The 19,649-nt window shown below is 44.0% G+C and overlaps 1 protein-coding gene across 1 annotated transcript; it reads right to left on the minus strand.

Moving 5' to 3' along the window:
- Nucleotides 1-1,188: 1,188 nt before the first annotated feature.
- RRM2 (ribonucleotide reductase regulatory subunit M2) lies at nt 1,189-9,002 on the minus strand. Its single transcript, XM_081906443.1, has 10 exons — nt 8,712-9,002; nt 8,174-8,251; nt 6,677-6,835; nt 6,423-6,539; nt 5,268-5,401; nt 4,746-4,840; nt 4,512-4,645; nt 3,680-3,784; nt 3,427-3,540; nt 1,189-1,975 (listed from the first exon to the last, which is right to left on the minus strand). The coding sequence occupies exons 1-10, from the start codon at nt 8,820-8,822 to the stop codon at nt 1,823-1,825; spliced, it is 1,200 nt and encodes a 399-aa protein (XP_081762569.1). The 5' UTR covers nt 8,823-9,002; the 3' UTR covers nt 1,189-1,822.
- Between the last annotated feature and the right edge of the window lie 10,647 nt (nt 9,003-19,649).

Raw genomic sequence — 19,649 nt, forward strand, 5'->3', positions numbered from 1 at the left:
ATTCACAATATTCATATGCTTAGTTTGAGGAAAATGCGTTAAGAAGCTCTCGTCTGCAAGTTGCAGAGATGTTTGTCAACGGGCTGACAAAGACCGGTCTGTAGGTTTTGACATCTCTCCCATCTTGTGATACTTCTTCCCACACTTTTCAGGAGTTAAGGCTTAACATTAGCATGTAGAAAAACCAGCTGGCTTACAGCTAAACATGTATTTCTGCAGTCACTGTGAACAGCAGTGATTGATGCACATAGGACCCACTCACCTGGTGACAGTACGGGCAAGATGGCAAGCTCCTCCCCATAGCTACTCTCCATCAGACTAGTGCAGGGACCCTACATACATGCAGAGCACATGGAGTTTATTGGCAGTCTTCATTTTGTGCCCAATGTATTACTCCTCCCACAAGATCTGAAACACCTACTGAAGTCATTTTTTGTTGTTTAAGAAGGCTTCCCCCGAGGTGTAACCCAGACATTTATGGAATATCAGCTTTATATGAGGATACAGTGGTACCTCGGGTTAAGTACTTAATTCGTTCCGGAGGTCCGTACTTAACCTGAAACTGTTCTTAACCTGAAGCACCACTGTAGCTAATGAGGCCTCCTGCTGCTGCCACGCCACTGGAGCAAGATTTGTTCTCATGCTGAAGCAAAGTTCTTAACCTGAAGCACTATTTCTGGGTTAGCAGAGTCTGTAACCTGCAGCGTATGTAACCCAAGGTACCACTGTATTGTTCCATTCTTAGTGCATACAGATGGTTTGTTTTTATTTCGCTGGATTCATAAGGTTTTTAGTGTTTCATCGCTTTTAGACTTGTACACCACTTCGATGGCCTTATGTTGTGAAGCAACCTGCATAAGTCTGTATAATAAAGCTTTTCCCCTTCAATAAAGCAAACTCCATTTACTTATCTGCCCACTCTTCCCCCCGCCTTTTGCCTTCAACGGTTGTTCATATTCAGCCATTCACACTTATCCAGGTCATTGCCAGAAATACCACACACACAGACACACAGCCCTCCTGAATGGTAAGGAAGCGTAGGCCTTTAGTTATATCCCAAAACACTGGTCATTCAGAACAGGGCTAGAAGCAATTGTGGCTCAACCAAGCAGGTTTTAAAAGGCCAGCAAGGAAAGCTGGGAGTGGAAGAGAGAAAAAGGTGCACATTCAGAAGGCAACTCAACATCATTTGATCCAGCAGTTTGAAAACTGGAGCTTTATTCAAGTTTTTACTTCTATACAAAGTCTACTTTTATCGGAAGCCATACACATCCGAGAGATTTTCATTTCAGCACTTCGGGTATTTAATTTACATGCAAGTAAATCAGAGAAATGAAGATGAAAAGCAGTCTAAAAAGAGTTCATTCTAAACTCCCACATTACCACAGCCTTTTCAAGGAATTGTAGGACAGACCTTTATTATTAAAGTGCCATATTTATGTACAAATTATTAAAATAGTAAATAAAGACTTAAAACCTGCTCAGAGGCAATGTGGTTATGTAGCTTCTGCAGCTGGTCTACAGCCCATAAAAGAGGCCATGAAACTGCCACTTTCTATACAGCACCCCGTATAACTTGCTTTTCTGTGGAGGAACTACTGGTGACCTATGACCAGATAACGGAACAGACTAGCAAGCACCGATATTTCTGATAATCAAGCGACCCATGTATTGTACGAATACATTTATCAGCACCGGAAACAAACAAAATTCCCAAACTTTTCTAAAGTACCACCACACATTATAAGAGCAAGGATTTTGAGGACAACTGGACAGACTGCTAGCTATTTCAAGCAAACCCCAAAACAGTTTTGGGTTCAATTTAGAAGTCTGCATCCAGAGTGAAAGAGTTGTCTGTAGGTTTCGACATCACCCCCATCCTCTGATATTCTCCCACACGCTTTTCAAAGAAGTTAGTTTTACCCTCCAGTGAGATATTCTCCATGAAGTCAAATGGATTCTCAGCTTGGAATATCTGAAGACAAATAAAATTGACAGCTTATGGGTCTTATCTAGGATACACAATCTGACAGGCAATGCTGAACATCATACAAGTAACCTTGTTAACATCTAGTCCCAAACAACCTACCATATTTACTTGAACCTAATGCTCACCTTTTTTTGGCCAAATTACGTTGCGAAAATTGAGGTGCGCATTAGACTTGATGGCACATTTACATTCGCCAGCAAATACTTTTTTGTTTGTTTCAAGGTTCTGAAAATTGAGGTGTGCATTGGTTTGATGGTGCATTTGACTAGAGTAAATACAGTACTTTTACACCTCATATAAGGCTCCTGGTATATAGTATCCTGGTTTCTATTCATTCCGTACTATCTTTACATCCCGCAGCTTGTATCTGCAAGTCTCCCACCTGAATTCCAGTTCTATAAAATTAAATTTCTTAAGACCCATCTGCTCTCTCTCTCCTGCTTTCCCTGACGGAAGTATCCATTTTTTATTTGCCTATATCTTACCCTGAATGGTAAGGGACGCGGGTGGCGCTGTGCCTAGGACTTGCCAATCAGAAGGTCGGCGGTTCGAATCCCCGTGACGGGGTGAACTCCCATTGCTCGGTCCCTGCTCCTGCCCACCCACCTTGAAAGCACATCAAAGTGCAAGTAGATAAATAGGTACTGCTCTGGCGGGAAGGTAAATGGCGTTTCCATGCGCTGCTCTGGTTTGCTAGAAGCAGCTTAGTCATGCTGGCCACATGACCTGGAAGCTGTACGCCGGCTCCCTCGGCCAGTAAAGTGAGATGAGCGCTGCAACCCCAGTCTGTCACGACTGGACCTAATGGTCAGGGGTCCCTTTACCCTGAATGGTACATGTTCATGTATAACCTGCCTATTAATTACTGAGCAGAGCAAGGCAAGACCGTCCATCATTGCTTAACTGGCTAATGTCTTGTGGATCGCCTATGACCTGCAGATTACTGGAATCACTGCAAGTAGTACTGGACCAAGTGGAGTTTTGTTTTTGTTTGATTCAACAAGTGCAAATTTATGCCTTAACCATTTAGGGACCCCCTCTCTACCAGTATAAACCCTTGCGTTGTAAATATAAAAAGAATCAATAGACCAAGGGCCTCTAGAAAAATTAAGCAAGACTATGCAAGCATAACAGTGAGTCACTGCAAAAAGAACCCAGCAGATTTAGCATTAAGAACATGAAATCCACAAGTCACGGATGAAACGTTGTTATATGTAAACGGGAACATCCCTTGAAAATGATAATCAAAATTACTTATGTACAAAAAAAGCATTATACTGCATGTTCACCTTGAGTGCATTTTGGCAGAATATAAATTGAAATAAATAAACTGCACCCCTGAATTAGTCTGTTTCTTAATCACAAATTTCCACTAACGAGCCAGAGAGCAGTTGCTTAATGTTCATCCCTTAAGAGGCAAAGAGCACAGAACTTACCTTGTTAAAACCTAGTTCCAGTATCAGTCTGTCTGCTACGAATTCAATATACTGCTTCATTAAAGTGCAATTCATGCCAATTAGCTTTACAGGCAGTGCTTCCGTCAAGAATTCCTGCATTTAAGTGAACAAGTATGTAAGTATGCAAATCCTACACCATCTAGACAATTTAACGCCCTGCTAACTTTTAAGCTTTCCGTGCCCTTTTTTCTGCAGGCACTTTTTGCCACCACCAGAAAGACTTGCCAATTACCTGTTCTATCCTGACAGCATTAGTGATGATCTCTTTCACTCTTTCCTCAGATGGTTTGTGTACCAAGTGCTTGAACATTAGGCAAGCAAAATCGCAGTGCAAGCCCTGGAAAAAAAAATAATTGGGATATTTCAGAGAACTGCTGGTGGGTGGGGGGGGGGATGCAGTTTTCCTCTGTATCATCAGCAAACCTGAAGAGCCTGAAACAGTAGAGTGGCTGTAACAAGTAATAAGATTTCTGCATAGGTTCCATATGAACAATACTTTGGGTGATCTTCAGTTTTCCATGGCTGCCAGCAATGCAAATTCAATTCATTTTCATTCCCAGTGAGCTTTACTCTCAAACATTCCTCCATCTAGCAGAATTAACCTTTGGGTGGAAGTTATGTGCTCAAGTCATCAATAATAATTAGATACTGTGAAACATTTAAATGAATTTCCTGGGGAGGGAGGTTCCAGAAATAACAGGTAAACAGTGCCCTGGGGCTACAGAGTTGAAGGGTTAACACCCCAGCTTTTGTCATACCAGGGGTCCAAGGGCTACTGGAAAGTTAAGACTCCCAGGAAGAACACCCTAGCAAGGGGGAGGACGCTCCCTCCTCCGGTTCTGTCCATCAGCCAAAGAAGGAGCAGCTGCAGGGAGCTTTCTTCCCTCTCTGCCTGCCATACAGAAAACATTTAAGAATTCTTAAACTAATAACTAGTTGCCACATTTGCTTTCGTTTTCCTCCTCCCTCCCAATCCCTTTTCCTTTTGTGTTATGCCTTTTAAGCATCTGAGAGAGCAGGAACAAAATAGTTTGATTAGCTAAATGGGAAGTGCGAAGCCTTACCTCGTCTCTGCTGATCAGTTCATTAGAGAAAGTGAGCCCAGGCATCAACCCTCTTTTCTTCAGCCAAAATATAGATGCAAAAGAGCCAGAGAAGAATATGCCTTCCACCGCAGCAAAGGCTACAACTCGTTCTCCTGTTGGGAGAAAAGCCCGTTGTTGATTTGGGTGATGAGACTTGTCAAATGATGGAAAAGGACAGATGTGCCAGAAAGCAGAACCAAGTGCAACACTCACCGTATGCTGCCTGTTTGTCCCCAATCCAGCGCATTGCCCAATCGGCTTTCTTTTTAACACAAGGCAAGGTTTCAACTGCATTGAACAGAAATTCCCTAAAAGGATACAATAACACAGCTAAGAGTACAATTTGTTGTAACGAGATTTGAATCCCACCCTCCCTTAGGCTGAAAAATGAAGAGACCAGAAATTAGCAAGGATTAGAACCCAGGAATTAGAGGAAGCAGCCTAACTAAAAGAAATCAAGACAAATTATACAGCCAAAGCTCATGCTGTTTCACAGTCTCTATTGCAGTGAAAAATACAAGAACGTTGAATAGGTAGGACTTTTTTTTTTGCACGTTTTGTAAGAGAATCAAGTGTCCTTCTACAATGCTAGTAAGTTTTAAAAGCACGAACTTTAAAAAAAAAAAAGACCTAGACTTTGAAGCATTTCAGTATTTAAAATATTTATGCATATTCATTTATTTATTTTAAAATCACTATAGAATAAGAAAATATTTGTCTCAAAACAGCACTAACCTCTCTTTGGGATCTTTGATATAGGTATCAATAAGTAAACTATACATTTCTGAATGGATGTTTTCCATGGCAATCTGGAAGCCGTAGAAACAGCGAGCTTCTGTGACCTGCACTTCTTGGCTGAATCGCTCCACCTAGAGGACATAACATAACATTTAAGTTATAAATGTTACTTCTTTTGGAAAAGTAAAGCCAACAAAACAACAAAAACACTTCACCAGCAAAATGGCAAGGTATGTCTGACAGCTGCCAGATTATGCAGCAGCATATTGGTCAAGTAATGAGATAGCATGATTCAAAAACATCTCTGCAAGTGGAATATTACAGCGGGGGAGGGGGGAGCGCCCAGATAGGTTATAAGGTAGTTTAACTGTTTTTGGAATGGAAATTTAGGGTATTAACTTGCCTTAAGATTTTTCAAGATCTAATTGAGGTATTAGGAGTAGCAGGAAACTATTTTCATCCCAGCTTTCAAAACAGCAAAAACTCATATCACCCAAATTCTGACCTACTGAAAGGCAATTGTCGTACCCTTGTTAAAAAATAGTGTGAGAAGGACACAAAAAGGAGGACACTAAAACCTATTGTTTGACTTGGATTTTCAATACTCTTTTCATAACTCTTTCTCTTTGGGCAAGAGGAAACCTGGGACTCAGCTACATTAGTGAAAGAAACAATGATTTGAATGCGTTATAAATGTGCAACACCAGATGGCTCCAGAGAGCAAAGAATTTTTCAACACAATTTTCCATAGTGGTTTTGTTATAACGATCTAATTTCTGACTTATTTATAGTGGGTTTTTCCTGTGTGTAGATTCACCCCGATAGCCATGCCACCCTCAAGTTCTGAAACATGGAATATGAAAAGCCATGGGATACACATTTATGAACTGAATATTCCATTTGCCTAATGAAGACTTGAGAAGCTCAAAAAGCTTTCACATCTTTAAACTTTCTCCCGGCACGGAGCTGCCCAGCATATTAGGCAACTGCGCTTATAAGACAAATCCCCAAATTGCAGCTGCCAATTTGAGGGATTGTCTAATACGCCCAGTCGCCTAATACGCCGGAATCTACGGTAGCTTGGATAGGAGGAAACATGAAGGTGGTACTTTTAAGTTACTATGGAACCCAGAAGTTATTCTGCATACTTACCAAATTTTCATTGACAATGCCATCACTTGCAGCAAAGAACGCCAAGATGTGTGAAATGAAATATTTCTCTTCAGGCTTCAAGGATTCCCAGTGCCGGAGATCTTTGGAGAGGTCCACCTAAGTGTACAAAGCAGCCAATGAAAATGCAGCAATGTTAAGGGAGAATCTGAAATATGCCTATATGACTGCAATGCACCTCTGTCTGCTATCATGCCTGCATCCGCTCAAACCTAGAAGAAACACAAGCCTCTCACCTCTTCAGCCGTCCAAAAGGATGCTTCTGCTTTCTTGTACATTTGCCAAATGTCATGGTACTGAATGGGAAAGATGACGAACCGGTTGGGATTCTCCCGAAGAAGAGGTTCATCTTGTACACTGTTTGAAGGCAGCTGTGTCACTCCTTTAGGTGCATCCTAAAGTCACAAATGTAATATATCAACCCGCTTCTCTAATACATGAACGCAAGCACCAAATCTCTTTTTCCTGGAAATGAAAAAGGAGTAGGGTTCTACACAAAAATGCTGACTTAGCACATGGGCTGGGTAAGTGATGGAAAGCTTAAAACCATTGTCAGATGTCAAGGAAATAAACATCTATTTGGCTTTTAGAAGATATCTGTTTTTAATGGGAAGCTTTTAATGTTTTATCATGCTTCTAATATTCTGTTGGGAGCTGTCCAGAGTGGCTGGGGCAACCCAGTCAGATTGCAAATAAAGAAGAAGAAGAAGAAGAAGAAGAAGAAGAAGAAGAAGAAGAAGAAGAAGTAGCAGGCAATTGGCTTAAAAATGAATTAAGGAAATAAGACTGAATTAAAACAATGACAAGGGAGCTATGGAGTGGAACTTGAATTACATCAGGAACTTTAGTTATGAGGCAAAATGTATAACACAAGTATGGGCAAGATTATTACCAAGGAGTGAGACACAAGGAAAAAGACGTTTGACTTAAACCCAGGTAGAATTTTGACAAAAAAATAGAAACAAAAGGAATGGGCCAAGCAGATGGGATGGAGGTAAAACAGGCTAGACTTAAGAGTGAAAATTAATTGGGCAGCCAATATATAATCGTAATTTGGATGCCCTTATACATTGTGAGTCTATCTTGGAGACTTAAAAACCTAAAGGACATACCCACCCATACTGGCATTCTGTCCGTGCTTAAAGACAAGCTCATTCAGCCATGCTTTCCCCTAAACTTGATCTTGATCCAACTTTTAAAATTCCCTTTTCAATTATTCTTTACAGCGGGCTTGTTTTAGTGAATGTTTTATACAGAAGTGCTTCTGACAGAATTGCTTCCTTTGCTGTGTGTTTTAATCACGCATTCCTTTTACGTTTATGAACCACTAAAACAGTCACAGAAGGCAAGCAGATAAACCTAATTAATAATGACAAGAAAGTAGAAAGACAGAATCTAAGCCTTAAAGCTAAAAGCTGGGCAGAGGACTTCACCTAGGAGAAAATGTCGGTTATAGCAACCCAGAGGCTAATGCTTCAACCCCCGCCCCACCCTTTCCTGGGGGCGGTCGGGGCATCCTGATCCTTTGTATAATCCGAGCATTTGGCGCCAAATGCTCCGCCGGGGAGGCTAAGCAGCGCCCCCTTCAACTCGTATGACGGCGGGAACAGAAGCCTCCTCGCCACAAAACGATCAAGCGCGCGCGCGCGCCCCCCCCATTTTAACACCTCCCCCCATAAATGGCTCCCCCTCCCCCACCAAGTCCCCTTTCCTCCTCCCAAGATGGGACTCACCGCCTCAAGGCCGGGTTCTTGAAATATCTTCCGCGCCGTTTTGGACGCCAGGACCCGGGTAGCGCTGAGCGACGGAGGCTGCAGGACCCCAAAGAGGAGGGACACAAAAGACCGATTAAAACCGCGCGCTTTTTAGGGTGCGAAGGCAGAACAGGGGGAGGTCGCTTGTCCTTTTTAACGAAGTAAAGGAAGCGCCAAAATGAAGAAGACCTCCAAGACTTCTGCCATCTGTCAGGGGTGATCTAGTTGAGATTCCTGCATTGCAGGGGGCTGGGCTACATGACCCGGGGGGGGATCCCTTCCAACTCTACAATTCTGATTCAGTGGGGGGGGGCTCGGTTTTGACGACTCGCCATGGACCTTTGCGCTGCAAGGCAGCTCCGAGGACTAATTAAGGGGCATAAGGATAACGAGGGGGATCGACTCCCCCCCCCAAAAAAAGGCCTTGGTTGTCCTGGGCGCATTGATCAGGTTAAGGGAATTAAGCCCTTCTTCCCCAGCCCGCCGACGGGCTCCCGGTTCCCCCTTCCCAACCCACCGTGTTCTCCTTGTCCTTCAACGCCAAATCCTTCAGCGGCGGCAGTCGCGAATTGAGGCGCTGCTGCTCGTTGCGAGCCGAGAGCGGGCTGCGGGCGGAGGAGGAGATCATGGCCGGTGGCGGGCGAGAGAGAGAAGCGAGCGAGGCGAAGAGCGAGGCGGCGGCGGCGGCAGAAACCCTTCGCGACGCTGGGTGCGGATGGCAGTGGGAAGGAGGCCCCGGCCCACTTGCTGCTTTATATGCGCTTCGAACTTGGCGCCAGAACGCCCGGCCGCCCAATCACAGGAGGGAACCCTCTCCCCCCGCTCCACCCGGCGCTTGCCATCGAATTAAACTGCGGCCAAGAAACCGCGGGAAGCTGCGGCGACGTTCCGCCCACTCTGCCCTTCCATTGGCTGAGCGTTCCGGCAACAAAGAGCTGCCGAACGCGGGAACCAGTAGCGATGCCGCTCCTTTTCCTCCGCCCCACCCCTTTTCCTCCCATTCGCCTTTGCTCCTCTTTGTTCTCATTGGCTGAAAGGGCCGCGCCCTTTAAAACGTTGCTCGTCTGACCCTGCTGGAACTGCCTGTCAACCTGCGGCGTTTCCAATTGGTTAGAGAAAACTGATCACGTGGCGCTTTTCTCTCTTTTTTTTGTTCCTCTTCTTTCGTCTCCGTTGGTAGATGATATCCTAATATTGGAAGCACAATAAATTACAGTAATAATAATAACAATATATAACAATAATAATACATCTTTACCATTATTGGTTTATTATTATTATTATTTCCAATTGCCAGCTGCAGCCTCTCAAATACTTACTGTTCTGTGACTCAGTGTTATTACCTTTGAGTAAATGCTCTTAGAGTGTGTTTGCAGGTATGTTTGGAAGGTAGATCTTGAGTTTCTGAATAAATTTCTTAAAAACTAAAAAAAAAGCCCAGATTACTCTATATGGATATTTGTTATAAATAAATCAATTTGATATGCCGCTATTAAGAACTGAATGAAATAAATAATTGGAGTATAAATCATATAATAAAAATAATGGCATTGTCTATACTGCCCTAGACAATGAGAGAGTGGGTGTTTTAACTTCCATAGCAATGGTGTCGGTGTACCTTAAATTACAGCTTACGCAACAGAAGATAATGTTTAGCATTCATTGGACTCCACTACGTTTGTAAAGAAAAGGATTTTCTAAGTCAGCATTTTGTTAAAGATGTAGGAAAGCTAATGCTTTTTTTAAAAAAAATGTTTTTGCAATGTCCTATTCTTACTAAGTTCTGGAAGAAAAGAATGGATTATGCTGTTATTAAGTAGGTATAGAGATATAAACAGGAGCAAGGCCATGGTAGCTTTCGAAGGGGAGGACAAGAAACTAGGGTGGGATCCAGGAGTGGATGGGAAACTAGCAAAGAGATTTAAGGTAGAGAGTCGCATTGTCAGAATGACATGAGAATGACTTGGGCACTCAAAGTGCTGGATGGATGTGAATGGACAAAGATGGGACAGCAAAAGGCCAGAAGGGTCCATTGCTTCTTCCAGTTAGCCAGAAGGTTGATGGTTCAAGCTCACCCAGGGATGGCTGTGGGTAGGATTCCTGCACTGCAAGGGGTTGGACTAGATGACTCTACAGTTTCATGATTCCTTGATAAATGAAGTGGTCAAGATGAGATATGATGGGGGCAAGGTAAAACACATAGAGAAATGATACTTGGCTTCTCGATGACAGACAACAGATGTCTCTTGGATCAGGTGTTTTATTATCTACTACTGTAGTGTTCTCAGGAGGAATGAAGAAGTTGCCAAAGTTTTGAGGATGCAACTGGGCCATTAAAAATATCACCCTCAGCCTGTTCTAGGTCACGCATTCAGTTAACATCAGTGGCAAACAGCTTAGCTAAAGGTTTATCCACATCCTAATGAGGCTTTTAAAAAAATTTGGATATTCAGTCACTGCAATTCGTTCTGCTTTCTGTGCCAATGTATTCACCATTTGTCCACAGTTAGCCTCCGAGTATCATGGGCTTTGGCACATGGCACACTGCAGTCAGCGAAAATATAGCACCAAACGCTGTGCAACCCAGTGCTTCTTTCTATTGGGAGATGGCGTCTGCTTTTCACTCTTCTGGTTTGGTGCTGGGCTGTCTGTCAGTTCAAAACCTCCATGAAACCTCAACCTTGAAATGGTGGCACTTTGGGGCCTCTCCAAAACGATCCGTTTCTGGCAAGTGAGAAATCAGTAATTGTTGCTCACATGCTTGGCAGGATTAAAGGACTTTTTCTCCAGGAAACGTTTGCTTTATGGGATTGGCAATCCCATGAGGTAGAAGGAGGTGCCTGCCTCGGGGGTAAATGCTTGAGGGGGTTGGGAAACGGCTGCAAGGTGATGGAGGGCAGCGGATGTAATGCATGGAGGCCAACAGTAGGCGGAAGCAGAGACAATGGCAGGTGGAACCAACCCGTTCTAGCTTTGTCCCCATCCTCTCACTAGTTCTAGAAGGGTAAAACTTGGACTAACGTTGAGGGAGCTGACAGCCAAGGCCAACCTCTCAGGCTGGTTGTATGAAGCAAGGTAGGCAAGGTGGGAGCTTGCCCAGAGCAGTGCCCCATTGGGCCCCACCTATGAACATGCCCTGACCCCCTTCCTGTCCTCAGGTGCAGTAGAAGATGCCCTGTTGCCAGAGCTGAAGCTACTCTGGTTGCCTTCTGCACAAAGAATGGTAGGAGGGTCCATTACATTGGAAAACAAAATGCTTTTGGTTGACCCTGCATCTCAACATCTTTCCCCACCTTTGGGCAGTGTTAGAAACTCAGATATATAAGCTAGGCGCCAAATTGCTCCTTAAACCAGGGTTATAGTCGCCAAAACAGAATGTCCAGTTGCCATTTGGGGGCAAGAAGGCTTAAAAGTCATGTTTTCCAATACAACTTTTTTGGTTCCTGAAATTCATTCTGATTGTGCAGATAAAATAGCATGGATAAAATTCTACTGGATGTGCTGCTAGTGTGGCCAATAGCTAGGTGCAAAATGCACCTGGTCAATTTCAAACACTGCCCTTGGGACATAATGAAGATAGGTCTTGCACAGTTGGCTTAGTTCCGGTGCAAAACCAGGTATCCTAAAGGGAAAAACAAGAAGGGTCTCTCTCCCCTTGTCTTCAACAATATATATTTCAAGCACAAATTTGGCTGGCACGCTCAACGCACCTCCATTTTGTATGTTGCTTATAGCTGGGGGTGCAGAGCCGTTGCCCCTCTACATGTTCTCAGTCCCCAGCTCCCATCAGCCCCAGGCAGCATGGCCAAAGGTCAGGGATGGTGGGAGTTGTAGTCGAACAACATCTGCAAGGCCACAACTTCCCCACCCTTGAGCTCAGCAGGAGAATCTTGAGATTGTCTGCCACAATCCTGGAGCCCTTAGTACAACACAGTGATCAATGAATTGCAGATCTCAATCGCCCAGGACTGTGCTGCATGTTGGCACATCCCTCTAATAGGCTTTCCCCACCAGCACTCGCCCCCACCTGTGATACCTTGGTTCAGTTAACAGGAAGCTATTTCTGTGCGTCTCCCGGGAACAGACAAGAAGCTTCTTGCGTCTTCTGATCACCTCCTGCTATTCAGCTTTGCCCGTCACAAGCAGGCTCCTCCGCGAGGAAGCCTGCCAACATTCAACATATGTGCAGGCTGTGATTAAAAGTAAACTCCAGCTTCAGAAAGGCCTCTCTTGCTGTCATCTGCTGTCTTGGCAGAGCTGGAAAGAATCCAACTGCAAAGCGAGGTTAATTGCGATCAGCAAAGAGCCCATTTCTAAAGTCTTTGGATGGAGCTAGGTTATCCCACTCCCAATGTTTTGCATCTGGAACCTAGCTCTCCCCTGCTGCCCCAAGTCTTTAGGCCACAAATGTAATTTGCAGCACAGTTCTATGTGTGTTTATTCAGAAGTTAGCATTGCTTTTCCATGGGGATTACTGCTTAGTACATGTTGTTAAGATCAGTTTTGATGCCTTCTATTCATCAATCAAGGATTAGGAAAAGACTGATACTTCAAAGAAGTATATGGTTATGGGGGGAACATAGTTTAATAATGTATTTTCACATCTACACCGTGCATTTGAAGCATATGGCTCCTCTCCCCCTGCCACAAGAATCCTGAGAACTGCAGTTTGTTAAAAGTGAAGGGAAACATAGCTCAGTAAGGGGTAAACTACTACAGTTCCCAGGATTTTAGGGGGAAGCTATCTGCTTTAAATGTTTGGTGCGGATGTGTGGATGGGTTTTGCACACTCAAACAAATCAGGTAAACTGATAACTTTATGATCTCACTGCAATGACAGAAACATACTCTTTACCGAATCCTAAAAACAATAGCATGGTGGGTGTGTAATTATTAAACAAAAACAGGGAATACAGAAAAAGAGAAAAGCTAACAATAACAATAAAATGAAATGAAATAAGTATTTTGTTTTGTTTTTGCTGTATTCTTTTAACTTCAACCATTTTGCTCTTTTAAAAAGGGTTCCATATTGAGCCGGATTCAAAATGCCATCCCTTATTAGACCTGCATTAAGAAGTTACATTTGAGGTCCATGTTAATTCATCACACATGCTCTCCACATGTTCACATTGTAACGCATGAACATGTATAAACCTTTGCTCTTGTCTTAAAATGGACGCAGATATATGGCTGCACGTGTTCATGTAATTCAAGACGCAGTTCACAAGCCAGATAAGCGTTTCCCTGCTTGAACCTCTGGTTGACCAGAACGTGTAATGTATGCTGTAGTGCTTCAGCGACCACATTAAGCATTTCACATTCCTTCGTAATTTGACTTCACACTGGAAAGAAAAAAGTGCCCAGTGCTGTACAGAAAGAAGTTGAAAGGGTAATTGGTTTTTTCCCCTGCATCAAACCGGCCTACGCCTCCAGCTGACCCACTTGTTTACATAGCATGGGCAATCTAGCAAGAGGATAATCAAACTTTGCAAAGAAAATGATGAAGGTGGTTCTGAACTTGCAGAAGAAATTCAGAGTGTTGAGTGGGGTAAGAACTGCAACTGGAGGCTGCTAGACTGTTGAACAGGAAAGAGAGGAATGACCTTGAGGATTCTCTGCTTCTGTAACTGATCATACTGCCTCTCACTTGTAGAGGTATTATTAGAAACAGGAACTTGTTTTAGTGGCTTTGTGTTGCCTGGTCATGGTAAAGAAGGTGTTAAGTACATCAAATGTATTTAACTTAGCTTCCCACTGCCACCCACCTGCATAAAAGCATGGAATAGCGAAGTATTTACTGTATTCATGACAATGCTGCCCCCTAGCAGGAGAAACAAAACCTTTCAAAGGTTTATCCCGTCTTTTACACATGGATACACACCCTCAGAGTTATTTTAAAGGCATATTGGCTTGCATGCCTGCATTATAACGTGGTGCTTAGTGATAAGTTTTGAAATAAAATAGCCTTTCTGTTACTCTTGAGAGAGGATCTGAAATCAGGAGATTAAGCACTCTGCCTGATCTTTGGAGACCAATCTCTAAAGATCAGGTAGAGCACTTGGGAGATAAATCAGGGGGAAACCTGGGGGCCTGGAGGGTACTTTGCATGCAGGATCCGGCCCATGTGCCACGCGTTAGCCACCGCTGCATTATATATTGGGCTGGTTCAGCAGATAAGTGAAGAATGAAACTCAGCAAGACTGGGGACCAACAGAGACTCAGAAGGCAAATAATTCCAAAATATGGGAGTGATTGTCAACGAGACCCTGGCATAGCCAAGGAGGGGCAGGGGGGCAGCTGCCCTCCCCAATCAAGTAAATCAGTGTTTGTTAATATCATCTTTGGAAAGAGTTTGATTGGTTTTTAGGCATGGTGTGCCCCTAAAAATCTGGATGAAGTCCATTCAGCTGCAAATGCCAGACACCTTTTGTTTTTTCCACTCAAATTTAAATAATGGCAAAAGTGGCTTTCCCTGTGCAGACACAAGTTAGGAGGGTGGATTAATAAATAAACTGTGTTCAGTGAAGAATGACAGTGCTCAAGGTACTCAGTAACAGGAAAGCTGTTCTTCTGTTAGCTAATCCACTGTTTTGTTACCAGTCTGAATAACCAAATGTGTGGCTGTTTTCTTCTTTTACGTTCAAAATGCTCCCAATCCGCAGATTGTTGAAGTCAAGGAAGAGGGGCTCAACCCTTAAGGTTGCAGTCTTGTTTGCTCTTCCCTGGGAATAAGCCTTTGTTGAACTCAGTGGGACTTGCTTCCAAGCAGATACGAAATGCAGTGCATGAGTTTTGTTGAATTTGTCGTTCTGTTTTGCTGCATTTAAGGGTTTTTTTTAAACCCAGGTTTTCAGCTACAGAGGCTCTCGGAGCAGCTTACAGATAGATAAGTACAAGACAGTCGCCACCCTCAGGAGTACAATCTAAAATATATGACACAAAAGAAAAAATGGAGGAGGGGAGGAAGGCCTGGGGGCCGTAGCCAGCTCTTCAGGCATCTCTGACCTTGGGACTCCCCACCACCAGCTGCTCCCTCTTTCCCAGCCCACACCTCTCACCAGCCTTGCTTCACATCCTCCTGGAGTGTTTTTGCCTGGCTGGAATAGGTCATTGAGCACTGATAAGGACCCTTGTTTGCATAGATGGGAGAGGCATGTGTGGCCTTTGTTGTGAAAAAGTTCCTCCTCGTCTACATATCAGTGAAATATGCCCACCCAATGATTTATGTTGAAGATGTGGGATGCAAATTATGTAAGTAAGATTGTTTCCAGGTGGTCTGCTTATTGCTCATTGATCCTGGCTTGTTTGCACAAAGTGTGCAGGGAGGTTAGATCATGCCAGCTATTTATTGAGCATCCGTTCAGATTTGTTTGGTTATACAATGCTGCACCAGGGAAGGGCTTTTCCACAATTTTCAGTTCATTTACCTGTCATTTTCAGTATTGCAAAATGTCTGGGGTTTTTTTTCGGAGGAGCGAAGGAGCTTGTTGCACAAGAGCTCCCATTCAACCATGATCGTGCAACCTTAATTTTCTGGTATGTGACTGAATCCCACCCCAAAGCAGCAACAATTGCCTGGAAACGCCCTAGGTAAATTAATTTTTGCAAACTGCCCTGAGAATGTTGTTGAAGGGCTTGGTCATGGTGATACTCAAACCTTTCCTAACTTCAGATGTATAATTCTTAAGACGTTATTTGAGAAGAGCTGAAAGAGAACTTTCCGCTAGCAGAACAGTTTTACCGGGCTAGAAAATCCTCCATATGGTGAGCTGTCAGGAATGTAGGGGAGAAAAATTCCTGGCAAATATTGCTTTCCGTATGACCTGTTTATTGGGCATTCATCCTGATTCATTCAGGGAGAGGTTAGAAAATGTTGCAGCAAGCAAACGTTACCTCCACAGTGCCCATTGCAAAAAGTCTAGGTGGAGGGAGCAGGTTTGTTGTGCACGAGATCCAAATCAACTTAAATTGTGCAAACTGAATTTGCCGCTGTGCGACTGAATCCTGTGTGAAAGGACAGTGACAGTCTGGAAGTGCCCTCAGACACACTTTCCAGTGCCAATTCACAGGAGCAGGGCAACTGTAGAAAATGTGCCCACGTGAATAGCCACTGTGGAGGGCAACTCAAAACTCATGGTCCTTTTTCCAGCATTTTCCAGCATTCGTGGGGTTCACACTGCATGGAGGATTTTCTTGCTGCTGAACCAGCCTACGCTACAATAATAGTTCAAAACTTGGCAGTATCAGAAGCTGCCGTTTATTTTGCAGGAAAAACTGCAGAGGATTGAAAAGTTCTTTTATATCAGAGAAGTTTCCCTTGTGTCAAAATGTGAAGTAATTCAAACAGGCCACCTCCGTCAGAGTCTCAGAAAACAGAGTTTGGGACGCTTCCTTCCGAACTGGGAAGCTTGCCTCAAAATTGGGGGATGTTATTTCCAGAGGAGAACTGGCTGAAAGTATTTGAAAGAGGCCAGGAAAGCCTCTCTTCTATGTTGCATTTTAATTCCTTTTGTTTTCTGAAGACTAATAAGAATGACTAGAAGGGCCTGTTCTTGTTTCTGCCAGTACTCTAGGAAGCAACATTGCCACCTCTAGCAATCTCAGAAGAGAGAGGTTAGTCAAATCCTGTTTTTTTATCCTCTTGTTTACATTCCAGCTGGAGAGAGTCAGCAAACATTAACCTCAGCTTGGCACAGGGTCAATGCCGCTGACAGAAAAGATGGGGCAGACTTTGCTCACTCTTCATGGCTAAAAAGGCAGGGAAATTGCTAATCTGTGGGGGCTGCGCTATTTGGAGAGGAATGTGCCGCACAAAAGGAATTGCCATCGGAAGCCCCTGAGTTGCCTAAGCAACCATAGCATTGGGGAAGAAACAGGAGAGTTTGTTTTACAGGCCAACAATAAATTAGATCGAGAGATCATTGTACCGCAGAAAGGGGACATGGGGGCCCTAAAAACACATCCATGTGTGCTGAATGGGCGGGGGACGGGACGCATTGATGGCAATTTATATAGGGGCAAGTTTACAATATGCACAGCAACTTCCACTGACCTTGGGTCAAATTCTGAGGTGGTTATGGAGATTTTAATCAGGATAGTTTCGCCAAACTGACAGCTGAACTGTTGTGTTTTCCTAGGGCTGGCATATCTTCACAGAATTGTAGAGTTGGAATGGACTCCAAGGGTCATCTAGTCCAACCCCCTGCAATACAGGAGTCTCAGCTAGGGTATCCATGACAGGTGGCCACCCACCCTCTGCTTAAAAACCTCACAGTCAGAGAGATGCTATGCGATTTCTGAGAGATCTTGTAGGGAACAGATGCTGCTGCTGGTCCCACTTGTCTGTTGGTGGGCGGGTTTATGAGACAAGCATTGCTTCTTGGGCTTCTGTTGCCTGAGGCAGGCACCTCACCTTGTCTCATTAGTGGACCGGGCCTGATATATAGCCATAGTATCCAGGAGGAGTGCACCAGTGCCCTGGACTGCTCCTGGTAGGAAGTGGGGAAGATATACTGGAACATTTTGTTCTATGTCCTACTTGTTATTATTTTCAAAAGAATAGCTTTTTAAATTGCCATGAATCTTCCATTTGGGATGACACAGTTGCTAGCCAATCAACCCTGTGCAGAAAAGGCACTGCAGCAGTCCAGGAGAACTTCCAGAGCATAGCAACTCCTCTTTTTTTGAAGTATATCTTAACATACTTCAAATCACTCAGAAAAGGAAAGCTCTCATCATCTAAAACCAATTTTAGCTAGCAACAACGCTAACATGCATGGGGTTATGAACAAACCTGGCCATAATCTAACACACCATTAGACATGTCTGGAACCCGAAGCAGTTACTAAAGAGAAAGTGAGGTTTACTTCTAGAGTGGCCAAGTGCCCTGCTTTATAGAGAACAGCCTTCTATTTGAAGGAGTCCTCTGTTTGAAGGGCTTCTCTACCCAGGTCCATTTTCAAGATTAAGAATTACGAGAATGGAGGCATAGCGCAATGGTTGAAGTTTCCTGTCATAGCAGCGGACTGGGCAGGCACACAGTTCATATGGTCATAGCCTTTCCTGCTATAGCAAAACACATTTTTGTTTAAATTATACCAATTATTTCTAAAGTTGCAACTGTACATGTGCAAATTTTATGCAAATCTCTCCCTCGACCTCTTTTTTTTTGGGGGGGGGGTTTGATGCATTTCCTATTTGCTTGCTCCCGGAACTGCCCAGATGACAAGGAAATCAAAGCAACACGTTTGGCACCAGCTTGGCTGCCTGAATTCCCAGAAGGAGGCTTACTAGCCGCCATCTAACTGCCTTAGGGACTTCTCTCTGGGTTTGTGTAGGACATGGGTAGGCAAACTAAGGCCCAATCGCCTTCCAAATCCGGCCTGCGGATGGTCCAGGAATCAGTGTGTTTTTACATGAGTAGAATGTGTGGTTTTATTTAAAATGCATCTTTGTAGGGCATAGGAATTTGTTCATTTTTTCCCTTCAAAATATAGTCCGGCCCCCCACAAGGCCTGAGGGACAGTGGACCGGCCCCCTGCTGAAAAAGTTTGCTGACCCCTGGTGTAGGGATTACTCCTTACCTTTTCTTCTCCCGAAGATATCCTGCAAGGCAGCGGAAGTTTAGGATTGGAGTTTTCCTTCTCCTAGATGGGCTACCTTCCCAGGTTGGCGAGCCCCATCTGCCCCTCACTTCCCTCTACAGCACATGCAGAAACCGCCTTCTTGACCATTGGACCCACTATTGGTCTCGTCCACTCAATCCATCAGAGCTCGTCTTCGCATGCAGGGGAAGCCCCTAACCCAGTGAGGGTTTGAGACCCATTGGCGGCCCTCACTCCGTTTAGCCGGCCAGAGTTCAAGGATGCTATCAACCAAGAAAAAAACTTCAGGAAGGTGTAATGAAGTGTTGCTGAGGAATGTGGCCTGGGGAGACAGGGTGTGGCAGGGGAGGGGATTTTGTTGTCCCAAGGGCCACACAGAGAGGTCTGAAGGGCCAGATGCAGCCCCTGCCCCTTGAAGGTCCCCCATCTTGGCTTAGAGCTTCAGTCTTATCGAGATGGGAGCCGTCATTCCAGTGGTCCAAATGAAACAGCACATCTAACCAAATAATTCTGCAATTCACCCTAGTAGATATGATTAACAGATAGGTTGGCAGTATTTTAAAGATGTTAAACAGCTGAGTTGCTATGTTGCTTTTAAAAGGAAATGTATTTTGGAGCACTTGGGAATACAACAGAGAGAGAGAAGGAGAGGCTGAGCTGCGGTTTGGACCCTTTGAATACTTTCCACAGCATTTGCTCCAGATCCCAGGAATCTGTTTATTTTGAAACGGTTTTCAAGTCACCAAGAATCCACCGCATATATGATTTGTGAGGGTTGCATTTCCCTCACAGGTGCCTCCTGTACAACCTATATATCATGAAGACTATACACATATAAGCACATGCGTCGA

This window comes from Podarcis melisellensis, assembly GCF_964234715.1.
Source record: "Podarcis melisellensis genome assembly, chromosome: 3".
NCBI lineage: Eukaryota > Metazoa > Chordata > Lepidosauria > Squamata > Lacertidae > Podarcis > Podarcis melisellensis.